General features: G+C 37.6%; 1 protein-coding gene across 1 annotated transcript; it reads right to left on the bottom strand.

The window, feature by feature from the left end:
• Nucleotides 1-1480: 1480 nt before the first annotated feature.
• LOC148864948 (1-aminocyclopropane-1-carboxylate oxidase homolog 1-like) lies at nucleotides 1481-4210 on the bottom strand. The gene is made up of 4 exons (XM_088977721.1): nucleotides 3591-4210; nucleotides 2897-3476; nucleotides 1948-2269; nucleotides 1481-1841 (listed from the first exon to the last, which is right to left on the bottom strand). Exons 2-4 carry the CDS (start codon nucleotides 3442-3444, stop codon nucleotides 1587-1589), a joined length of 1125 nt encoding a protein of 374 aa, XP_088833847.1. The 5' UTR covers nucleotides 3445-3476; nucleotides 3591-4210; the 3' UTR covers nucleotides 1481-1586.
• Between the last annotated feature and the right edge of the window lie 11346 nt (nucleotides 4211-15556).

Raw genomic sequence — 15556 nt, 5'->3', positions numbered from 1 at the left:
AAATAGGGAAAGTATTTTTAAAATGACATGACGGGCCAAGATAGGCTAGAAAGGAAATAAGCACTTAAAAATAAGCACTTATTTTAGGCTTACTTCATAAATGCAAATAAGTGTTTATTGGTGTGATTATGACTCAAAATAAATGTGTATTCAAATAACCACTTATTTTTAAGCACTCCCAAACTTAACTTTATTAGAAGGAACCACAGTAATTCCTCTCCGGTAAAAGTTAAAACCATGCAAAAATAAACTTTGTCAAGTGTTAGATGGTGTGCCAACCACTAACAGGTTGCCTTAATGTCTATAGAAGCCATTCAATTTCCCCACATATAACAAATAGAAAAAGGTAACGTCACCATAACTTGGATTGAGCCAAGATCAGCGCTAGACCAGCATAATCTCATCTTGGAGAGATTTAGGCCCAGGCCCAAACGAAGTCTTTTGAGAAGCTGTCCAACTCCCCAATCAGTCAAAGTAGTTTAGAACCTTTTGTCCAACTCCCAATTTACAAAAAGAAGCTGTTCAGCACCCAATTTACAACCTTTTGTTAATTTTTTATATACATTTGGTGCAATTAAAATGGGGTAATTTCACGTTCCTCAATCTATTTCATTTTTTTTTTCTAATCTAACGCACTAAATTTGTAAGGCTGTAGGGCATATGTTTGACACCAAACTGCAAAGTTCAACTTCAATCTGGTTGGAAATTTAACCAACTTCATGATTTGCTGATAAACCCTTCTTTATTTAAAACATTGTTCTGAATTAATCTAAAATCACAGACCAGACCCACCATGAACCAAATATTATGAGCTGTCACCTAGCTTTTTGGTTTTTTAGGCTAACTCTGAATCAGACCAAATGAGTCAGGTTAATCAATTAGTTCTACCAATCAGATCCTAGGCCGGCCACAGCTTCACTAATAAAATAATTACCTTGTTCCAAACCCAACACCTGTTGCATGGGAGTGGACGTGAAGTGTCAATAGCCAATCAACCATCTGACTAAGGGCCCGTTTGGGAGAACTGAATTGAAGATTTAGTTAAGCTGGTTCAATCAATTTAGGTTCTCTGGATTTTCATCAAACATAGCTTTTAGGCTGTCCATGTGCATATCACCTCGGAAAGACAAAAGCCACTGTGCTTCAGCCCTCCCAAATGGGCACTAAGTTAAAGATTAAGAGTTTAAGACCTAAGCTGATTCAGTTGCTTTGAAGTGCTCTATATAAGCTATTCAAATAAACTGTAAAGTAGACAGCCATTACCAACAGTAAATCTGGGCTCTCTAGATTTTTCACCAACTATAGCTTATAGGCTGTCCATGTGAAGCCCGTCTCGAAAGCAAGAAGCTTCTGCACTTTAGCCCTCCTAAATGGGCACCATTGGCATCATCTAGCTTTTGTTTTAAATTCCCCCACGAACTCTAACATCTTCCTGTAAACCGAAGACTCGCAACGGATGCATTTGCACATGAATATAACATTTTCACCGAAAGTTTGCAGCTTTAGGTCTGACCGTGAATTGAGCAAATACTAGGCCAACGTCCAACCATAAAGATAAAAGGAGCATATTTACATGACTGCCGAGCTCACAACTTGAAACGCGTCAATGCAGAGTTCCCATCAAGTCCTTTTGCAACGAAGTGTTTAGTATACTCTTGGACCGTGGTTTCCCTGTAGATGGGTGGATTTTCTTCTGACAACAGCTCCTTGATCGGCCCATACAACTTCCCTGATGCCTGAATTACAGGTGTGGTGAAAAAGCACGCCACCGATACTCTGGGGCCGATGCGGTTTGCGAGTACTCTGTGTTCTACGCTTTTAAATCTATCATTTGAGATAAGCTGCAGGTAGAAACCCAAAACAAATTGTCAATCTGAAACTCTGAACCAGCAAAAGCATCACACCCATTCTAATTTGGGTAATTTATTAGAAAAAACAAAGGCTTACCTGTAGAAGATCTCCAACATTGACAATCAAAGCTCCAGGCATCGGTAGAACATCGACCCACTGCTTTTCACGAAGGACTTGGAGGCCACCGATGTTGTCTTGTAGAAGCACAGTAAGGAAATCATTGTCTGCATGCTTACTGGTACCCATCGTCAATTCCGGCTCTGGGCATGGTGGATAGTAGTGGGTCAGCAACGCATGCCCCTCGGCACACCCAATGTCTACCAGGTGTTCTGGCTTAAGTGTCAAAGCCTCAGACAGTAACTCAAACAAGAAAATCCCTAATTTTTTCACTTCTTTGGAGTATTCCATCATTATATCTCTACAATTCAAGAACATACATAAAAGTATACCAAAATTAGTTCTGAAAGATCAACGGTGTTATTATAATTAATTGCCATCTAGGCCACCTTATAATTATCACAAGATGATCCAAAAAAAAAGGGGGAGCAAATAGAACCAAGAACATAGAGAAATGAAAATCATGACAAACTTTCTTTTCTATATATGAAGGTTCATTCAGATATCATCTGAAGTGAAAATGCTAAAATGGGCTAGGCTGACCCTGTTAGCCACCCCATCTGAAGTGAGGTGGGTGTCAGGAGAGCCTGATTCCACGGTTTTAGCCCAGCGCTATTCGAACGAGAGTAGCTTACTTTTCGGAATCAGATGTTTATCTCCGAGGCAAGATGATCAGAGGATAAGAGTTGTTAGATTCCTGGAAGGCTTAGTCTTGGATCTATTTGTTCTGGTTCTGGCCTCTCGTGGGAAGTTTGGGAGATTGTGGTTGCTCTAGAGTCCTTCCGTTTCAGTTGATATAATCAGTAAACAAAAAAAAAAAAAAAAAACAAGAATTTCATCCATGGCTGTATCAATTATATATGAAGGCTCATTTATCATTGCTTGATACGTACCAGGTCATCTATTAATTTCTTTGTTCATGACATACCTACACACAGCAGGCAAATCTTCAGGCTGAGGAGGCTCCGGAGCCATGAAGCAATAGAAACTGTCCCTCCAATTAGCTGCTAGTGATTGATACAATTGATTATTGCTATTATACACCAGCCTGCGCCTCAAATCACGTGTATAGAACTTTTTCTTCACTTCAATGTCCTGTTCGTAGAATCCACGCACCCCTTGAAGCATCTCATCCAAAACATTTACAGGGATCCCATGATTCACCACCTGAAAGAAGCCCCACATCTCTGATGCATTCCGAACTTCCTCGACAATCTCCCTGCGTCGAATAGCATCTTCGCCGATGCCGTCTAGGTCTATGACCGGAATTGTGAAGTGGGTCTGATTGGAAACTGACCTACCATCATACTCTTCAGGTGGGTGGATGAATATACGAGGAACCTTCACCAGGCCAGAGTCTACTAATCCTTTTACGCCAGCTTTAGAGTCATCGAATTCCTTTAATTCTTTCATCCGATCATAATCCGATTTTATCAGTATTCCAGATGAATCTCCGGCATCGCCAGAGACCACCATCCACTTCAATTTCTTTTCTGGGTTTAGAAGATCTGGACGAGGAGATGGAGGAAGAAAATCGCCTTATAAAGAAACAGACCCTAAAGATCAAAAGAAGGTTGCTAAAAAGATGAAACAGACAGGCATGGAAGTTCTACTAAACTCACAGCATTGACGGACAATCTCAGGCCAGTAGTATTGCTAAGTAGTCTTTTTGTCTTGGCCTCTTAGGTACCCTTTTTGTGTTTCATAGGTCCCACCAGTTAGTCGACCGTCAGTCAAACAACGTCATGTGATGTCAAACAATCGAAGAGAAGAAGGAAAGGAGAACAAGAACACCGACGTCCACCATCAGTGATCTCACAGTAAACTCGCCGTCAACGATCTCCCAAGTTCAAGCTCGCCATCAACGATCTCCCAGGTTCAAACTCACCGTCAACAAGCCACTGTTGAAGATCTCGTTTCAGTGTCCACCGTCAACCGTGAGCAACTGTTGAAGTTCTCCATTCAGACTCCATCGTCCACCATGAGCCACTACTGAAGCTCCTCGGCGACGACAACCGTGATCCCCTGTTCAATTTCCCCCATCCCCTGTTCAGTCTCCATCGTCCACCATAAAAACACATTTCTATTCCTATCCGAAAATCAAGAAAAAGTAAAGATGTCTGAACCCAAAATAACATCCATCCATCGACTAAACAAGACAAAGAAACCACGGGATTTGGTCAAGCTCCCCCTCCTCCTCCTCTTCTTCTTCTTCTTCTTCTTCTTCCAAATCAACCACCCCTCTTTTTGCTACTCCTTTTCCTTCTGTAACACTAGATATTTTCATGCATTAGTGAGACTGCAAAACTTGCTTTGTAATTTCTTGACTACTAACTGATGATGTGCAATCCGGCCACTCCTAGCTGGAAGTGACGAGACTTCTAATTGGCGACGGGAAAGAGATACTTGCATGAAGGATAATGGGACCCAGGGTTGAGCACCCGGCGGGGACTTTCCAATGCTTAAGTCAGAACTCGGTAGCGAGCTGAGAAAGAGAATGAGTATGCAAGAAGATGAGAGCTAGAGAGTGGTGAATATGTGATACATTTGCCTCTGAGGGGTCGGAGTGCTTATATATTGGCGTCTGACAGGTTCGGTGGGGTTGATCCCTAATCCCTGCTGTAGCGATCCGCTAGCAGGTCGTACCTCGGAGTGGCTAGCCGTTACTGTCAGGGCCAAGAGCAGGTGGGCTACAGTGACCTTTGCATGGTACAGTCGTGCCAGCCAGGAGACAACCTGTAGGCACAACGCCGCCAGGTAGGGGACAGGGGCGCAACCTTCTGAATTGGCAGGCACTGTGCCGTTAGACGAGGGGCGTAGGAGCAGCCTGGAAGGTATGGCTTTGTTAGATGAGAAACTTCCCGTAAAACGCCGAGCCGCCCTGTAGCGAGCTACCCTGTGACGAACTACTGGTAGCGTGCCGAGGTGATTCTGCCTGAGGCAAGTTGTCTTCGAGGTGGCCCACTTGCTTGGGCCTGGAGCGAACTTGTTGTTCTAGTTCACAAACTGGGATGAACTTAACTCAGAGTGCAGCTCGGGACATCGGCGTACTCGAGCTCACTCTGTGGCAAGCTAATACTTGCTAAGCTATCACCTACGTCGAGTCTTGTCCACGTACCGGTCCACCTATGTCGAGCTGTCGTATATGCTGAGTCACGTACACGTGTCACCTAGTTAAGAGGTCGGGCCAAATCACCCTTCATCACCAACATTTTAGCCCATAAAGAATGATTTAAATAGCCATCTTATTGATTAAACATTTTTACTAAGAAATCAGCTTGATGAGGAGAGAGCACTTTTCCACTTGATGAGGAGAGATTCCCTTGTGAAAAAGGCTTGTATTTGGGCCAAACCTTTTGATGAGGGCGGATTTGGCCCTCCAATGACATTGTGACACCTAGCACCTCATGCCAACTAAGTGCAGCCCCTTGACAGATAGGCAGCTCACCATTATACAGCACTCACAGACAGCTCATCGTCATTGTAACGCACAAGCAGCTCGCCACTAGGCAGCTCGCCATCATGTAGCTTGGCACCTCAGAACAACTAAGCAACACCCGGGACCACTTTGATAACAACTTGCCTTTGCTAAGTTGGTGGTGTCCCACCAGGCGTAGCCTGGCACAGGCGTCAACCTGACAACCTCGAGGAACACACCTCCGTGCCCCGCATTTCACGAGATTGTGACTTGTAACGACTATATTAGCTCACACACTCCCCGAGTCTGACGAGAAGGGACAGTTTTACCGTTTGATGGCATTTCACCCACCTAACACGCAAGACAGTCTCATCAAAGCTGGGATCCAGGAACTGCTCCACCTAACCCATGAGGACTCCAGTATATAAAGACCTCATCCCCTAGGGGCGAAGGGAGGATGATGCAAAAAGGGATGGGTAACCTTTGCTCTCTAGCTCTCTCATTCTCTTATCATCTTCAAGCTCTCTACTACTATACTGCGCTAACTTAACCATTGGAGTGACCTCAGTGGGTAAACACCCCCAGATTCTCTGATTTGGTTCTCGCAGGTCCCTCAGCTCCCACCGCTTACAAAGAAGAATAGATCATCGCCAACAGGGAGTATCCAAATTAGTTATCGTCGTTACTGGTAGCCAGATCGCCTCCTGCCAGTAGCAATCGGGTTGCACTACACTAGGGAACTCGTCATCAAGGTAGCTCACCTCCAGGCAACTCATCAAGGTAGCTCACCTCCAGGCAGCTCATCAAAGTAGCTCACCTCTAGGCAGCTCATCAAGGTAACTCACCTCCAAACAGCTCATCAAGGTAGCTCACCTCCAGGCAGCTCGTCAAGGTAGCTCACCTCCAGGCAACTCATCAAGGTAGCTCACCTCCAAGCAGCTCATTGTTCCCACATGTTCAACTTCAATAGACTTTAGGTAATATCACATTCTCATTTCTGAGTCTTTATTTCTATTATATTGGGTTTTAATTGGTATGATTAGTAATTTCTTATGTTTTAGTTGTTTTTGTTCTCACCTGTTCAACTTCAATAGACTTTAGGTAATATCACATTCTCATTTCTGAGTCTTTATTTCTATTCTACTGTGTTTTAATGGGTATGATTTGTAATTTTCTCTATTTTAGTTGTTTTTGTTCCCACCTGTTCAACTTCAATAGACTTTAGGTAATATCATATTCTCATTTATGAGTCTTTATTTCTATTTTACTGAGTTTTAAATGGTATGATTTGCAATTTCCTATGTTTTAGTTGTTTTTGTTGATTCTCTTTTTCCTCTATTCTACTTAGTCTTAATTGTTTCTTTGTTCTTGGGACAAGGTCATGGATGTTTTGGAGTAGCATTGTATTTTGTATTATGTTGGCACTGCTTAGTTTGTAAACATACATCCCCTAATTAGAAAATGATCATTTCTATAGAATTAAGTAGAGAACAAGTTTATATTCTCTTTAAACAGGGAAATGGTATAGTGTGTAGTTTATGTAACAATGAGGTAACCATCAATTGGAATGAATAAAGCCAATCTGACATCTCCTTTTCTCAATTGAAGCATGATGGATGCTAAGAACATTATTCTAGAAAAAATAAAAGGCAAAAGCTTTTAAAATTTATTTCAATACCCAAAATGGTTCAGCAAACAAATAAAAGGTAGAACCATCAGCCAAAAAAAAGAAAGGTAGAAGCTGACCCAAAACTTGGGGTGTTTTTCCACCGTGTTTACTCATACAACATTTCTCATGATACTTGATAAAAGGATAACTCTTATTGATGATATAATAGGGATTAAGAAGATGATAGAGAACCTAAATTGTTTCAGTAGCTGGTCAAATTTTCTTTCTTTCAAAAATTCTTCATTTTTCAACTTATGATCAAATCTCATAAGTGCAGCACCAAAATTTTCATGTATATGTTCTCCTAAACAAGGAAGTCCATCTTCTTGACATATCTGCATCAACCCTATAACATAAAACATTTGTCTTTTTGACATTGTTGAATAAAGAACTCAGCTTTCTCTTTCAAATCTCTTCTTTGAATAGATTTGTTTATGGAGTAGTCTATTAACTTTATGACTTTTGTTCTACTTTCAACTTCACAGATCAACAAATTGTTTAAAACCAGCCAAGGTAAAGTCATTTGCTATTTTAGTCATCACTTTTTTCTTTTTCTTTTTTTTTTTTTTGAAAAGCACATGAATTATTAGAATAATTCTTGGGTTTTTTGTTTTGATATTTCATCAAGGGATTTCACCTTTTCTTTATCAAAGTTGTATTTTTTTTTTCTTATGGAACACTATTTTAGCTTTATAACTTTTGTTCTTCATTCTCAGGTTCACAAATCAACAAAGTGTCTAGAAGTAGCCAAGTTAAGAGGTAAGTGAGTCATTTTCTATTTCAGTCTTCACTTTGTTTTTATTGTTGTTTTGAAAAAGCATATGAACTATTGTAAGAATTCCTGGGGTTTTTGATTTGATATATGAAACAAGACTTATTAATGTATACTCTTCTATTCTCAGGTTCACAAATCAACAAAGTGTCTAGAAGTAGCCAAGTTAAGAGGTAAGTGACTCATTTTCTATTTCAGTCCTCACTTTGTTTTTATTGTTGTTTTGGAAAAGTATATGAACTATTGTAAGAATTCCTGGGGTTTTTTATTTGATATATGAAACAAGACTTATTAATGTATACTTTTCCTTTGTTGAATTTTACTTAAGTAACCATAGGTAAAAGTTTTCTAGGTTGTTCTAAATACTAATAGGAGGGAATAGTAAGAAAAAAAGTGGAGATGACGTTTTTGTTTGGTTAGTCTTCTTCCAAATAGTCCAAACAACTGAATTTGAATACTAAATTCATGGCCCAAGAAGCTTCCACATCACCCACCCAAAAGATCCATGTGTTTCTCACTCGCATGAAACCTAACTAATTCAATGGGGCCCATCATTATATTGACCATTAGATTGGTGTTAGGTGGGATTTTTGCTGATATGAGGGGGGTTGTTTGCCTCCTCTATTGGGTGTTAAGTAGATTCCATAATGAAAGTGGAAAAGTGCTCTCTCCTCATCAACATCATCACTTGTTGGTCTTGGAAGGTGATGGGACGGGTTTCGGTCATGTATCATTTTTTCGTGATGTGTTAATTTTTTGGCTAAGTACCTCGTCATCTCGTATGCTCCCATGTGGTCGGTGACTCAGAGGCTGAAGGGGAGCTCCTTGGTGGCGAACTGCCTGGTGGTGAAACTAAAACAGAAGAAATTACTAATCATACCAATTAAAACTCAATATAATAGAAATAAAGACTCAGAAATGAGAATGTGATATTACCTAAAGTCTATTAAAGTTAAACAGATGGAAAGAAGAACAATGAGTAGGGTATGAAAAGTAAGAAAAAATACCAAATGGTTTTCAATATATATAAGAGAAATCCAATTCATAGTTACCAGCCATCACTGCAACCATTCAGCCATCAACTCTATATTTCAGCTATCGGTTATCAGCAAAATAAAAAATAAATGAAAATATATAATACTAAGACAAATAATAAATGAAAGAAGGAAAATAAATCGAAAACAGGGTGAGGGTGTGGAGATAATCCCAACTGACGGTTGGCTATCAATTCATAGCAAACAAGGACGAATAATAGAGTGAGAGCATGGAGAAAACAATCGAAAATGTGTTCATATTAGGCAACATGTGGCCTTCCTTCCAACATGTTGCCTTAATACCTATAGAGTAAATCAAATCAAGTTAAACGTAAAATTGTAAATAATTAAAAATTGAATAAAATTAGTGTTAACCTCATCGACTAAAGATTTTGAAGCCAAAATTTGTAACAATGTGTAGAATTTTGGTGTGCAAATCCATGGTGTCATTGTTCAGCAATGAAGGTTGAAGACAACAGCGTTCAACACTAGGGGGTGATCATAGCGCCCTACCCTATTGATCTGGATCTAGGAATGGCTTCAACGCTTTCCCCATCCCCATCCCCACAAGGATCCCCATCCCCACAGGGATTCCCATTCCCTGTAATTTTTTATAATGTTAACCATTTTATTTTGTTTTTATTTTATTTAAAAAATAAAAATGAAATAATTAAAATTTATAATTCTATTAGAAAATATTCAAACATATTCAACCATATTTTTAAAAATATTGATATATAGACATATACGTACATATATACATATATAATGTATGCATACATATATACATATATATTAGTGGGGATCCCATGGGATAGGGATCGGGGTCCCCGTAGGGTGGAGAGTTCTCTCCCCGTCCTCGCTAACGGGGATGAAAATTTCCCCATCCCCATCACCGCGGGGGGAAAATCATCCCCATCCCTACCCCATTTGGGGCGGATCCCCACGAGGACCGGGGAAATAGGGAAAATTGTCATCCCTGCCTAGATCTAAGGCAACTACTCGAGAAGACGATCAAAGCCTTCAATGCCAAGGATGCTCATAACACCCTACCCTGTTGATTTAGATCTGAGCCAACTGATCGAGAAGATGACCAAGCTTGAACCCATCAAGAAATCGAACATTCTTACGAACAAAATTAGGGTTTTGGTCAAAGTTTCCCCTCTTTCTGGCATCTCTGCTTTGAAAATGTTGTAATAAGAGCTTTGATCATCTCTGTAATAAAATCAAGAAGAGAACGAAATTAGAGTTTCAATCAGATTGCTTTAATAGGGAAAAATAAAACAGAGAGATGGGAAGAAGAGAATGGACAAAGAGAGATGGGAAGAGCGGAAAAGAGAGGAAGAAGGGAGAAACATCGAGAAAGAAAAATAGAAAAACACAAAGAAAGAAAAACATAAAAATATAGACTAAGAAAAAACAAAGAGAGTGGGAGAGGGGGAGAGAGGGAAAAATGAGAAACAAAGAGAGAGGTTGAGGGGGAGAGAGGAAAGGGGAGAAAGAGAAAGATGGGAACATGAAGAGAGAGGGAGAAAGGGAAAAATGAAAAACAAAGAGAGGGAAAGAGTATGGGTGTAAACGGGTCAAATTCGAATCGGATCAAGCAATATTCAAATTTAATTTGATATTCAATGGATATTGAAAATTAATATCTGAATTCAAATCTGATTAAATATTCGATTCAATTCGAATTTGATTAATTAATTATTTTAGATAATTAATAAATATATAAAATAAACTTTTTATTGATAAAAAAAGTATATAAGTATATAAATTATTTATATAACTTAATTATTATATATAACATTTTGTATATTATATATATATAAATTAAATAACCAGTCGAATTCAAATATTTATCGATCGAATTCAAATATTTATCGAATTGAATCAAGTCATATCCGAATTCGATTTTCAATTATATTGAATATCAAATTCGAAATTGGATTTTCGAATACCATTGACACCCCTAGGAGGGAGACGAGAGAGAGAGAGAGAGAGAGAGAGAGAGAGAGAGAGAGAGAGGAAAGGGGAGAAAGAGAAAGAGGGGTGTGTGCCTTCACATACCATTAGCATACGTGCAGAGTGTCTATACCATTGTGGATATCGTTGCACATGTGAATACCTTTGCACGTGTGGATATCCATAACATATGTGCGAATATCGTTGCATGTATGGATACCGTTTTCTCAAACGAGAGGATGCCACAAATCATCCTATCCCATTAATATATATATAGATGACATGAAAATTTAAGCCTATTTGAAAATAAGAATTCCAAATTAAAATTCAAGATTCTCAAACCATCAGTCTTTTTGCTTCTAAAAAGACATAATTGTAAAGATAATTCTCAAAGATTTTTGTTGCAATTCAGATATAAAATTATAGCATTCCATTCAACAAAACAAGAACATACCATGGAATATGGATTGGATGCTATTAAAATCCCATGGTTCCACTGTAAGAAAGACAAAAAAGTTTGTGTAAAAGATAGTTATCTTCAATCTATACAAATGTGTCATATATTTACAAACCCTGACCATTCAAAGAAGAAGATGTATAAACATCAATTGGTTCCTTACAGTGTTCCAAGAGGACCCTTTTGGTACCTATTGACCTTGGAGTTTTCAAATAGGATTTTATGTACAACCACGTAGTATATGACATATAGGGATTCAGATGGGCTGCACATTCATTGTTACAATGCAGACTACACTTCCAATCGTGTTTTAATACTTCTACTTTTTGGGAAAATGTGTAAAAGTTTAGATAACTTCTATTACTCTACTTTTTTATTTTAAACAATAAAAAAATATTTTTTTCTTCCAATTTGCAACTTCGATAACTTCCCGATGATGAAAAATAAAGAAAAAACAAAAATAAGACTATTTCCATTAAAATCCTTGTCTTCTCCATTCATTTTTAGGGTTTAAGGAGCAAGCACAAGTCGAGTTTTGCTTCTCTTTTTGCAATAGAGAGCAAAGAGCCTACCACAGTACCACATGGATGGTAAATGGCCTCCCCAAAATTGAAGAAAATCAAATTTTCTTGCAAATCTGCCTGATTGCTCACTCAACCAAGTTCCTTATCAAACGTAATAATGCGCTTTAGGAGGAACATCAGAAACCATGACTCACAAGGATAAGATGTCCCTTCTCCTAGATGAAGATCCTTTTGAGATGTAGATGGAAATGCCACAAGAAACGGATGAAGTCAAATGACTGGGAAAAATGGTCCATATCACTCGCAAGAATCATTTAAAAAAAGAAAATCTTTATTTTCCCACCATCCGACCCATTCATCATTTTCTTTACCACATATGATGAGACTTGCAACCCACAATTACAAAGGCAGAAAGCTCCAAGTCCAAGCTATAAAATAAAAATAACTCCACTCTCCATTCTCCCTACATTTAAGGTTTGGTGCCAAAAGAAATAAAATGTGTTTTCATTGAAATCTTCATCTTCCCATCAACTACATTTCTCTATATATATTTGCCTTTTGTTTGTATTTTTTATGAACAACACGAAAATTTTAGAACTCAAAAAATTAAAAACAGAGAAAAACCATAACCAGAGAACAACTTATAATGTAAAGGATAACACCCCACTTTTGCTCCTTTAAACTGTTTCTTCACATAGATTATTAAAAAAAAAAAAAACTATAGAGGGTAGGAGGTTGTAAGGGGGAATGCCCCTTGTAACTCGCTTTAAAACAAGTAAATAATCAAGAGAAAACTAATGGGTGTCTGTAGGGTTTGGGATTTGTATGGGGAGGGGGGAGAAGATTGTTTGCTGTTGGAAAATGAGTTAGGGTGAGCTATTCGGAAAAGAAAGAATAAAGTATTTTACTATTTTTTTTTTGAAAAAAAAAACAAAAAATAGAGTAACAGAAGTTATCTCAACTTTTGCATGTTTCCCAAAAGAGCAACATGTTACAAATTTACAATGCAGATGGAAGTGGAAGTGTAGCCCCACATTGTAACAACTTATGTATAGCCCATTCGAACCAGACGGATAGGGTAGGTCAAAGAGGGAAACAGGATCCTTTGGGTCCACTTGGCAAACAACAACATGGGAAACTTGTATATTGGTGCTTTGTTTGAGACCTACTAGTTTTTGAAGCATTTAGGTTGAATTTATTTATTAGATCTGAGATGATAAGGTAGGTTTGTTTGAATTAGGAAAGAACATGATTTGAGAGCTCGATATAGAGATGGCAATTTTACCCACAAAACTGGGTCCACGATCCAACCCACCCCAAACGGGGCAGATTTCCCCGATCACAAATGCATACGAGTTAGTTGCTTAGTGAAGAAATCTAAAGTACATGGTAAAAACGGGTGATGGACAACTATGAGTGCAACTTCGTTGGGAAGAAAGGGTAAATATTTTTACAAATTAACAGGAAAATTCCTGATTAATACCTTATACTTTGGGCTTAGTGCCACTTTCGTCTTTGAACTTTAAAATTCAACAATTTAGTACTCAAACTTTCAAAATGTGTCAATCTAGTACTTGTCGTTAACCAACCCATTAACCAGCCGTTAAGTGGCATTTGAAAAAAAAATAAATGTCCTTCGAGTGTCATCTAATTCTCTTTATCAGCCATCCAAACATTGACAAAAAATAAACAGTCTCAAATCTTTGCCTGTTCTATTCAAGAAAGTTGGGGTCATGTCTCAGTGGGCATTTATTCTGGTAACCCCAACTTTCTTGAATAAAAGAAACAAGGATTTGAAACTGTTTATTTTTTATCAACGTTTGAATGATTGATAAAGAAAATTATATAACACTCGAAGGGCGTTTGTGTCTTTTCAAATATCACTTAACAACTAATTAACAAGCTAGTTAATAACAAGTAATAGATTGACATGTTTTGAAAGTTCGGGTATTGAATTGTCGCATTTTAAAGTTCGGAGACCAAAGTGGCACTAGGCCCAATGTATCGAGTACTAATCGAGAACCCCAGATTAAAAGATCCTATGACAAGACTAAGCGATCTAATAATCCAGGTTGTTTTTTCTTTTTCTTTTTTTTCTTTCTTTATTTATGCCCATATTTTCTGGTCATAGTTACTAGTTCCCATTTAATTGATATTGTTCTTTAGTTTAGGTTGAATAGCTCAAATATGTATTGTATGTTTTATATATGTGTCGTGTTTAATATCAAAAAATGCAAAAATGCACTTGTAATACCCGAATTATGTGTTTAATGGTCATATTATTGATTGTCTTGTTGAATATGCGGTATTATGTTGTGTTCATGCATCTTACAATAAGAAGATATCGGTCATTATTATGTAGTAAACATGAGAGGATGATAAAATAGATAGAATATATAAATAGGCTCACTACAGAGAGTGATGTATACTGTCTAAGTGAGCTTAAAATGGATAGACACACTTTTTGTGTATCATGTGAGATGGTTATAGATATTAGGGGATTGAGGAGTACTAGGAATGTTAGTACAAGAAATTGTTGCAATATTTCTTTATACATTAGTTTACATAAAAATAGAATTATCGGTGTGATTTCCTGAAAAGTAGAAAAACTGAAACCATCAATTTAGTTGATGTCTCCTAGCTATATTGAGGATACATAGAGTATTGGTAAAAAAACCCTAAGCCCATCAAGGAGGAATGCATCAACAATAGATGAAAATGTTACAAGGTATCATATAATTTGATTATTTTATTGATTAATATATTTGCAATGTGTTTTAACACATTTGTGTTAAACTAGAACTGCTTCTATATTGTAGAATTGTATAAGGGCACTAGATGGTACAATGATTTCAGTTACTATTCATGTCGAAGACACATGCGATTTATTCATGTGTTGCTTGATTGGGAAGGCTCTGCACATGATGGTCGTGTGCTTTAGGATGCAATATCTAGGCCTAATGGATTAGAAATCCCCCAAGGTAAATAGTTGTGTTAGCATTGATGAATTAGTTAACATCCTTCTTTCTCATACATCACATGTGTCAAGGCCATTACTTATTTGGTGGTGGATGTCAGGTATTACAATGCAAAGAATTTTCTTTCCCCATATAAAGGCCAACAATATCATCTCAATAAATGGAGGGATGAACGACAACCAAGTATTTTAATATAAAGTCAAAGTAAGGAATGTCATAAAGAGTTGTTTTGAATTACTTAAACAATGTTGGAAGATCCTTAGTAATCCAATGAAGAATGAAGATGGAGAGGACACTATTACTAATATCCCTAATGATCAATGAGCCAACTTTAGAAATAATGTAGCTCATTTCATGTTTAACAACTAGAGAGCTAGAGCTAAAGCCTAATTGTCGGTTACTATATAGGATGTTTGAGTTTATTATTTTCCGCATGTACTATTTGCTTTTATTTAGAAGGTCTTTTATCATTTATGAAACACATGATACATTATTTTATCATTGTTTAGTGTATTATTTTTTTATCATTAACATGCAATGAATGAATTATATGCTAGTTCCTTTTTTATGTTTCTTTGTTGCATTTTAAATGTCCACAAGTTTTATAGTTGCTTATTAAAATTTGCATATTCATAAGTTTTGTTGTCCATTTTTTTCATATACTTTTGAATAATTATCTTTAGTTGAAAAGATGTTTACCAATGTTGAGACTACCTTATCTGAACATGGTATGGGGGAAAAACAAGTGCAAGTGACTTGATGAAGAAGATAAGG

This window comes from Nelumbo lutea, chromosome 3 (assembly GCF_056320005.1).
Source record: "Nelumbo lutea isolate HS-2025 chromosome 3, American lotus-T2T, whole genome shotgun sequence".
NCBI lineage: Eukaryota > Viridiplantae > Streptophyta > Magnoliopsida > Proteales > Nelumbonaceae > Nelumbo > Nelumbo lutea.
The sequence above is the reverse complement of the archived record's forward strand: the minus strand, read 5'-3'. Positions and strand labels throughout refer to the sequence as shown.

Coding starts and splice junctions, on each gene's coding strand:
- LOC148864948 (XM_088977721.1), bottom strand. CDS start 3,444: ATGGTGGTCTCTGGCGATGCCGGAGATTCATCTGGAATACTGATAAAA. Junction 2,270..2,896: donor GATTTGCCTGCTGTGTGTAG/GTATGTCATGAA, acceptor CTTGAATTGTAG/AGATATAATGATGGAATACT. Junction 1,842..1,947: donor ATGTTGGAGATCTTCTACAG/GTAAGCCTTTGT, acceptor TTCTACCTGCAG/CTTATCTCAAATGATAGATT.